This window comes from Nothoprocta perdicaria, unplaced genomic scaffold, assembly GCF_003342845.1.
Source record: "Nothoprocta perdicaria isolate Ctin4 unplaced genomic scaffold, notPer1 scaffold_45, whole genome shotgun sequence".
Classification (NCBI taxonomy): domain Eukaryota; kingdom Metazoa; phylum Chordata; class Aves; order Tinamiformes; family Tinamidae; genus Nothoprocta; species Nothoprocta perdicaria.
In genome coordinates this window covers 2,029,156-2,038,841 of record NW_020455699.1, presented here as the reverse complement: position 1 = coordinate 2,038,841, position 9,686 = coordinate 2,029,156, and the positions used below count along the sequence as shown (strand labels likewise).

General features: G+C 40.9%; 1 protein-coding gene across 1 annotated transcript in view; it reads right to left on the bottom strand.

The window, feature by feature from the left end:
* LMNB1 (lamin B1) overlaps positions 1–9,129 on the bottom strand; it is a 16,555-nt gene extending 7,426 nt beyond the window's left edge. The window contains exons 1-5 of the mRNA XM_026046601.1: positions 8,977–9,129; positions 8,100–8,225; positions 7,133–7,303; positions 5,355–5,480; positions 2,758–2,978 (exon numbers count right to left, since the gene is read on the bottom strand). Coding sequence (XP_025902386.1) covers positions 2,758–2,978; positions 5,355–5,480; positions 7,133–7,303; positions 8,100–8,225; positions 8,977–8,985 — 653 coding nt within the window. The 5' untranslated portion in view covers positions 8,986–9,129. The remainder of the gene's footprint in view (positions 1–2,757; positions 2,979–5,354; positions 5,481–7,132; positions 7,304–8,099; positions 8,226–8,976) is intronic.
* Positions 9,130–9,686: the final 557 nt, after the last annotated feature.

The window sequence follows — 9,686 nt, the reverse complement described above, 5'->3', positions numbered from 1 at the left end:
TTTTTGAGTGGCCAGTTTGCCTAAGTGATCCCTAACCCAATCCTTCTCAACCCGCGGAAGGTCTTCCTTTAGCCCATTTATATCTCTTCTATTGGAGCCCTGCAGTTCATGGGGGGTTGCCTTAGCAKTAARGACAGAGGCAAAGAAGGCATTTAGTAACTCTGCCTTCTCGGCATCCTCCGCCACCAAGGCCCCTTCCCCATTCAGCAGTGCACTAACATCTTCCCTTGTCTTCCTCTTGCTATTGACATACTTATAGAAACCCTTCCTGTTGTCCCTGACTTGCCTCGCCAACTMCAATTCCACCCGGGCTTTGGCCTTCCTCGTTTAGCATCTGCAATCTCTGACAATGYGCCTGTATTCCTCCCACGTGGCCTGTCCCTTCTTCCACAAGCTGTACACTCTTTTTTTTTCCATTCACTTTGCCCAGTAATTCCTTACCCATCCATACAGGTCTCCTACCCCGCTTACTCGACTTCTTTTTTGTGGGAATACACCTATCCTGAGCTTGGAGGAAGTGGCGCTTGAATATCAGCCAGCTCTCCTGGACACCCTTTCCTTCTAGGACCCTGACCCAGGGAACTGCTCCAAGGAGCTCCCTGAAGAGGTCAAAGTCAGCTCTGTTGAAGTCCAGGGTAGCTATCCTACTTCTCGCCCCACTTCCTCCACACAGGATTGTGAATTCCAACATCTCGTGGTCGCTGCAGCCCAGACTGCCCCCAACCCTCACATTTTCCACTAGACCATCTCTGTTTGTTAGTATCAGGTCTAGCAGCGCCCCTCCCCTTGTTGGYTCCTCAACCACCTGCGTCAAGAAGTTATCTGCAATGTTCTGCAGGAACCTCCTGGACTGTCTGTTCCTGGCTATGTGGTTTTCCCAGCAGATATCAGGGTGGCTGAAGTCCCCCAGGAGGACCAGGGCCTGTGATCGGTAGGCTTCCCGCAGCTGCCCATAGAAGGCTTCGTCCACTTCCTCATCCTGGTCAGGAGGCCTGCGGTAAACTCCCACGACCGTGTCGGCCCTGCTGGCTTGCCCCTTTATCCTCACCCACAGGCTCTCTAGCCACGTTCCATCCTCTCCTATGCTGAGCTCTAAGCATTCCAGTTGTTCCCTCACATAAAGAGCAACTCCGCCACCTTGCCTGCCTGCCCTGTCYCTCCTGAAAAGCCTATAGCCCTCCATGGCCACATTCCAGTCATGGGAGCTGCCCCACCATGTCTCAGTAATTGCGATGAGATCATGGCCCTGTAGCTGCACATGCATCTCCAATTCCTCTTGTTTATTCCCCACGCTGCGTGTGTTTATGTAGAGGCATTTGAGCGGGGCTCCCCATGTGCCTCTCCTCCTTGTCGGGACAGCTGCAGCCTGACTGGGCGGGCTCTCACAAGCTCTCCTATTTTGCCCTAAGGGCCCTTCAGTCCTAGAGGACCCTTCACAGGCCACAGCTCTAGATTGCTGTGGATGGTGTGACGGGCCATCAGGCACCATCTCATTTGCCACCCCACGGATACCCCCCTCCCCTCTCGAATCTAGTTTAAAGCCCTCTTGATGAGCCCAGCTAGCTCCTGMCCCAGGGCCCTCTTCCCCCTTTGAGAAAGGTGGACCCCATTGGGTGCCATCATGCCTGGTGCCATGTAAGACTTCCTGTTACCAAAGAAGCCAAAGTTGTGGCGATGACACCAGTCACAGAGCCCCATGGTAATGGACTGTACCCTATGATTTCTGTCTGTATTGCCGGCCGCACTGGGAAGTATGGAACAGAAGATGACCTGCGTGCCTGTGTCCCTGATCGTYCGCCCMAACTCCCTAAAGTCTCTTTTAATTGCTCTCAGGCTACACGTTGCCGCCTCCTCTGTCCCACATGTAGGACCATTAAGGGATAATAGTCCGTAGGTCGGACCAGCCTGGGAAGTCGTCTGGTGACATCTCTAATCCGGGCCCCAGGAAGACAACAGACCTCTCTTGAGAGAGGGTCGGGTCTTGCTTGAGAGCAATCGGTCCCTCTGTTCCCTGAATCTGGGAATCACCCACAACAATAACCCTCCTATTCTGCCTCCTGTCCACGGTGACAACCTGCGCAGCTGGCCTTACTGACCGCAGCACCTCCTCTGGAGGGGAGGGAGCCACCCCCTCACCCTCCACCGACTGCCCTRCCTCCTTCAGTTTCACCTCACTCTTACGAGAACTCAGCACAGAGTAGTAGGATCTAGTTCAGAAACACTGAAGCATCAAAATATTTCAAATGACAGCTGTGACCTATAAAAGAGAAGTCCTCAATATTGCTGAATCCTGAAGCCATATGTGTAGGAGGAAGTTATCACGTCACAAGCTGAGTAAACAAAAGTCATTACTTTTTTTTTCCCTATCTTTAAAGAAAATTGGCTGACAACTTAGTAACCTCGCAATTACTTCTGAAAGCAAGCATTAAAGCAGGAACAAACAGACACACAAATGACAAATCATTAAAACAAATCTTATAGAATAGGGAAAAAAAAAAAGAGGAAGTGGAAAAAAAARRAAAAAAAAAAGGAAGCTTGTTCTGCCACAAAACTAGTGGTCTGATACTTGAGCATGCTGCTTTCACAGCAAGCAACTTGGAAGCATTATGTGATATAGGAAGAGGGGCAAATATGTGCCTCAGACATACTAACAAAGAACCTAATGAATGTTATTTCCAGCAATAACTTCCATTTAACAGAAAATTGGAGGAGAAAAGCATACAACAATATCAGCATTCATTTCTACATTCTTCATACCTCTCTTCTTCACCCTCCAGCAATTTCCGGTACGCGTTGATTTCCATATCCAGGGCCAGTTTAACATCCAGAAGTTGTTCATAGTCATTCAATTGCTGCTGCATCTGATCTCTTATCTCCGCCATTTCCCTCTCCTTGTCAGAGAGCATTCTGCGACAGTTCTCCCTTTCCTTAGCCAAGGTGTCCTCAAGCTCTTGCATTCTATCTTGCCATGCTCTAGACTAAAAGAATAAAAACATTGAAAGACACATCACTGATGCAAAAAAAGGTTCACTCACACCTTCGAATGTTTTGCTATTGACACATCCTAGAACTTGAAAGAAAGATTAGACTTAGCACCCCTCACCACTTTTTCAATTCAATCTCCCTTTAATTTTCTATCTGCCACCTCATCTTCTACAAACATAATGTATTTTGTYTCAATGAAACTTGCACCTGTCCCATACTTGAGCGAATGTCCRTGCAACACTTAAGCAGACAAGCTAGCTGTACCTTTCCTCAAACTCTGAAGAAGCATTGCTGGAAGTGAAGTTACTCAGTCACAGAAAAACAAAAATAAACAAAAAAACTCATGAAGTTTACAAGTTAGGCTGTGTTTAACACATGCTGGATGGTATGTACAATGAAAACTCTGCTCAATACTTCTGAGTCTACAATAAATAATTTCTCCTTAGCTTCCAAATTTTTGTTGCTTGTTTAAGTCTGCTGCTGCAGATTCCAAGTTCTATAGGAAGATAACTCTGAAGAAATAGGGGTTATTCTCAGTTAATGACCGTCTATTATTAAAGTCTTCAAGGCTTGCAAGCAGTACAGTGGTAACTGGTCCATGATAAAAGTTAGTTTCTCACACACTTAAAAAAAAAAAAATTCACATCAGCCAATATGTATGTACTGTACACATAGAATGGTATGCTTATTAAAAATTATYCAAGTGATGTGACCTTTAAGGTTTACTTTCCCTGAGCATTTTTTTCTTCTGCTTAGCAGCTTCTTGTGGTATTTTAATTAAAGGATAAACATGGGAAAAAGTGCCTCAGCCAGAATGATCTTGTCTGGTTAAGCCACCACCTTTGCTGGGCAGGTACCCCRTTCAGAAAGCCACCACAGTCTAGGCACAGTGAAAATGGGCAGTTTCAAAAGACTGAGGTAAAGTACCAGTTTAACTAGTTGTCGAGTCAGATAAGGAGCTGAAGAAGGACAGTTTGAAATGTCACATGAAAGATCCCACTGGAAGTCACTAAAGAGCAAAGTGTTGGTAATTTAAAACAATCCATCATTAGTGAAAGAGTTGCCTTCTTCCAAGTCAACAAAGCTAGTTAAAGTTAGTGACAGTAAACAGACAGTAATCTAACTTCTTGGTGTTCTTTAAGCTGATGTCATTSACGCTAAAAGATAGCATACCAGCAATATRGACTTTCTTGGCAGATAATTACAGTCCACTGATAAAAGATGATTTTGATTAGCTCTGAATTACACAACCAATTACTACAAATTACTCCACAGATTCAGATGCAAGTCATCTGAACCCTGCTCCCACTCCCAAGAAGTCAACAGAACACACGTTTAACTACATTCCACAGTCTCAATTTACTACAGAACAGAGCTAAAGTGTTTGAAGGACAAGGGGCAATGAGTACAAGCTGCAACATAGGCAGTTCCATCTCCATGTGAGGAGGAACTTCTTCCCTGTGAGGGTGACAGAGCCCTGGCACAGGCTGCCCAGGGAGGCTGTGGAGTCTCCTTCTCTGGAGATCTTCCAAACCCACCTGGATGCCGCCCTGTGCCCCGTGCTCTGGGTGTCCCTGCTGGAGCAGGGGGKTTGGACTGGATGATCTCTAGAGGTCCCTTCCAACCTCAAGCATTATGTGATTCTGCGCAGTGTGATAAAGCTAAATTGTTCAAAGTGTGAGAGAGAATTAACAGGGAACTTTTGCCTAATGTTGCCTCATCCATCTAGAAAATAATGCAAGACTTTTGTTTGTTTTCTACAGAATCGAATGCAGTGAGACCAGATTCTTACATAGCTTTAGGATGTATTTTTTTTTTTCTTTTTCTCCTGCAGTTTACAATTTTTGTATGAAACAGCATTTCACTATTTCTTAACAAGATTAAGCCCCTTCTAAAATATCACAGTGGCATGCATCTCCAACAAGTGAACTCAATGAGACAAAGCCTGAAATTCTGGCTACGGTCTACAAAGCCTTTGAGGCTGACTCAAAACTAACATCTACAAGATCAGCTATAACTCGGAAGACAGATTGCCCTTGTGTTTAGAGTAATACCAGAATAGATGTAGCAAAAAGAGTTTCACTTCAATTTTGTTCAGCAACTGATCTTTGTTACTCTTAAATACAGTGTATTTTTTAGGCAGAAGCTAAGGAACAACAGTAGCCTTCAGAAACTTGCAGATGAAGATTATTACACGAAACAGTTCAACTGCACCAAAAAGAAATTAAGGAATTTTAAAGTTATAGAACAGTAAAACAGAAACAAACACAAGCCATGAAAGTGAATATACTAACAAGTTAGGGGGAAGAAAGTGTTTTATATTAAAAACTCCATTTAACCAGACTGAAGAGTCACAGATAACTCATTACCTCTCTCTGAAGGCTGGCAAGCTGGGAAGACAGATTTTCAATACGCATACGACTTTCTGTCAGTTCTTCTCTTACTGAATTGGCTGTAGAAGTGCTCATCTCAGAGGACAGTCTAGCATTCTCAAGCTGCAGTAAATCACATTAAGACATCAGTTTCAAAACATCTTTTATTAAAAGAAAAATAAGTTAGCAAACAAAACCACACAGAGCAGCAAGCCACGAAGTTCCTCTCTGCAGCTGTAACACAATGAAACATCTCTCTTTTTTAGGGTGTTAAATATGGTTGCTCAATTACCTTTCTGGATTAAGCTAAACAAAACCACAAGCCTTTAGAGTATTTATTCTAGAATAAAATACTGGTTAAGGTCTCCCTTGCAAGCTTTATTCAAGTTGCATTACTAAATCCACTGTTTCTGTTAGCCAATATTTATATCRTCAATTACTACAGTACTTTTTAATATGCTTGAATGTAAAAAGTTAAACCACAATTACCAATTCCTCAAAGAAACATCATAGACTAATGTTAGTTTTCAAATCAATGTAAGCATGTTGGCAATATGACTAAAGTTTACACTACCGGTGCCCTGAGTCACCACTTCTTCATTCTATCACTACTTCAGACTCAATTTTATCTGTTTTCAGTGTTTAATCATCTGCGGACACTGAGTTTTTCAATTAGCTACAACAGCACTGTTCAGTAACACTACATCTACTTAAGTAGCACTACAGACAAATTATTGAATTTAGTGCCTCAGATAAAATGAAATCTAAAAATCTGAATACAGGGACACCCCTTAGGGAATGAAAAAGGCTTAGTTATATATTTTTCTAAGATAAATAAGAAAAGTCTAAACCAAGWATTTTTGACTAGACTAGTATTTTTGCAGTCATTTTCTTTCCTCCAGTTTCTTCAAGTCAGATTGAAGCCACAAAGATAGGCAACTGCACATTATTAAGACATGATTAAACACTGAAAACATAAACTAACAAATTCAGTTTGTATTGACTTTTACCTGCTGTAAGACTCCGCCTGGTCTCCAGAGCTACTAGCTATGAGAACTATAGCCACAGAAACCAGGTTCAGTTGAGATACCACATTATTCTTACAAGAAATGCTGAATTGTAGTAGAGGAAGGAAATTACAAAGTATAACTGATTTCAGTTCAAAAAACTTTTTTCACTCTAGGGGCGTGAAAAGGAGAAGTCATTGGGTGTGGTAAAGTCTCTGTCCAACAGTCACATATAGGATCAGAGTACTCAGAAGGCTGTTTTTTCAGCCTCTTTTTCATGAAGCAAACTTTATGCAAAATATATAACTAGAATCAATAGTGTGTTAATGCACTAAATTTAGAATAAACAAATTCTATTTCACTTCAAAATATGTCCAGTAACTGTCCATTGTCACTTTTAAAGTAAATATAGTGGATTTTTTTAGGCAGAAGCTAATGAACAGTGCTAAGTTTCAGATACTCACAGCCGCATTGTATTACACAAAATAGTTCAACTTTCCATTCACAGTAAGCCTAGCACTAATCACTTCTAGTCAGTTCACTTTTATGCAAATCATCACCCTAATTCAGTAGCTATACTGCTGTGCTTCCCAAGGTGTAACCTGGCTCCTCAAACGAAGCCTGAAAATGCAAGTTCATAATCAAAAGCACAGTAATTTTAAACAAAGCTACAAAGGGAAATTCTCTGAAACGATCTCTAGGTTATCCTCCCTTTAAATAAAGGAAAAGGAAAATATGTCAGAAAGCTGTATGATAACATGTTCTCACTTTGGCATGGTAAGTCTGTTCCAGCTCTTCTTTGTATAGTTTGACTTGTGCATCATGCTGCTCCCTTATTTCATGAAGTGCTTGAGCAAGTTTGTGTTCATACTCAATTTGACGCCCAGAATCAACTTCAACTAGGCGAGTTTCATGTTTTCTTCTTGTTTCATTGATTTCCTAAGGAAAAAAAGAAGAGAAAAATAATTTTCAGTAAGTAATAGACAAAACAAAATTTAGAACACTATCAGCCAAGAGCAATTTATTTTCTTCAACAAGCAACACAGCTTTTAGCTAGCTTTGCAGATAAGCATGAGAGTAATTTATATTTGGTAGTGTTTCTACTGAAATGAATTAACAGTAGTGAAAGATTGGAAGTTGGGACCTTTTCCCTAAGTGCTCCCTAGAACAATCTTTGCTTCTATTATTATAAAGTTATGAAACACAAAATTTTAAAAAGTTAATAAGCACCTTTTTTAGTGCCATCTTATATCCCATGAGGGTGACAGAGCCCTGGCACAGGCTGCCCAGGGAGGCTGTGGAGTCTCCTTCTCTGGAGATCTTCCAAACCCGCCTGGATGCCGCCCTGTGCCCCGTGCTTTGGGTGTCCCTGCTGGAGCAGGGGGTTGGACTAGATGATCTCTACAGGTCACTTCCAACCTTAATGATTCTGTGACATGAAGACATTTCTAGCAAAACAAAACAAAAGGTTTACTTTTAATTACTATGAAAATAGATGTACATGGCAACAGAGAAAGAATTTAATACAGAATATGGCACATAACACTATTAAAACTGAGGTTCACRTGTTATTTTTCTAAAATAGAAGACTGGGAACTTTCCAGCTAGAATGGAAGCAAATCCTGCTTTGAGTAGAAGTTCAGTTCCTCAAGTCCTTTCCTATCTAAAGTATTCTAGAACAAACCCCCATTTTTCTTCCTTTTAAAACTGAACTCTTGACATTTAATCACTTTACCTCCTCATACATATTTTTACGGAATTCCAAATCCTCAATCAGGCTCTGACAACGATTTTCAAGATCCACCTTCAGTAAAGTTTCGTCTGCAAGCTGACTCTTGGCAGCACCTAAGGAAATTTCAAGCTTTAAAAAAGAGAAAGGGAAAAAGGAATCAGCATGGCAAAAGTTATGGAGCAGAACTCACATGACACAAGGATCTCAATGAAAGGTAGCAGCTAATTACATTTAAACATTAACTAGACAAAAATAAAATTTAAAGATACTTTTTTGTGTTTTCTTTTAACAGTTATTTATGCAAGATAATTCTATATGCTGCACTCACTTAGCTATCTTTTTAATGTCAGTTAAAATATTTTCATAAAAATCTTCAGTTTTTCTACTTGGCAAATAACTCCTAAACTGGTGCTATTGCCTAATGCTGTTAAGAACCACAAATCAAATATTGCAAAGGGTTTAGAACTTTATATAATAGAAAGACTAAACCTTTCTATAATATTCTCAGTTATATTAGAACTCCAAACGATGAATAATCATGTGCTCGTCTGCTTTTTGCAGTGCCATCCCATGAAATTTCACAGAATCTGCAATTTTAAGATGTGCTGTTTCACCACTCACACAGTTAGGAAGCCAACAGAACAATACTGAACGCAGTTACCTACTGAGTTCTTTCACTTCTGACAGCAAGCCATGATTTATTGCTAGTACTGATCAAATCAATGGTTTGCTTGTCTTTTTTTTTTTTTGCTTATGGAGTTGCATTTTATCAGAAAATGAAACACAGAATGAAATGTAGCTCTTACCATGGATATACTAGGTCTTTATAAAACACATCATTTGTTAGCAAAAGCTTGGCAGTGGACCCAATTCTTCTCACCTGTGCCATCTGATCTCTTAAATCTTCAAGATCCCCCTCCAGGCTTTTCTTATCACCAAGAGCTGTGGCCAGTGCAGCTTCTTTAGAGTTGAGAGCTGCTTCAAATTCTCTGATCTTGACTTGAGCTCCATTAAGATCAGATTCCTTTTTTGCGTAACTGGAATTAGCCAGAGAAAGTGATTACGAAAGTCTAGAAATGCCCCCAAGTATGCAAACAAGGTATATGCCAAATCTGGCATATACCAGATTTAAGCCGAAGAAAAACATTTAAATCACCGAAGAAAAACATTTTGTCTTGGCTTAATTTATTCCAAATAAACTGCTTAGCTCTCCTTTCTCACCCCATACAACAGCAGCATGATACTTGTCTGCACCATAGCAAGTCTAATCTAAAGGGAACACTTACAGAGTCAAAGGATTTTAATATTAAGATGTAAAGGAGAAGGGAATAGTGTGTTTGTAATTAAACACACCTTTTGCAGTCTTTTTACATAATCATCATAAAAGGCCCCATCTTCATCAGAACCTTAAMAAGAGATAGAAAGGAAGTTTCCCTATTAGAAGACCCCTCCCATAGGGTAGGAGCAAATAATTTTTCCACATTTCCTTTTATCCGTGTGGGAATTCAGGTGGATTTGTCATCTGGATTCCTCTTTCCAATTAACAGACCAACTTCTTGATGGAAGTTACATTCAGCATTTTTAAGTCAA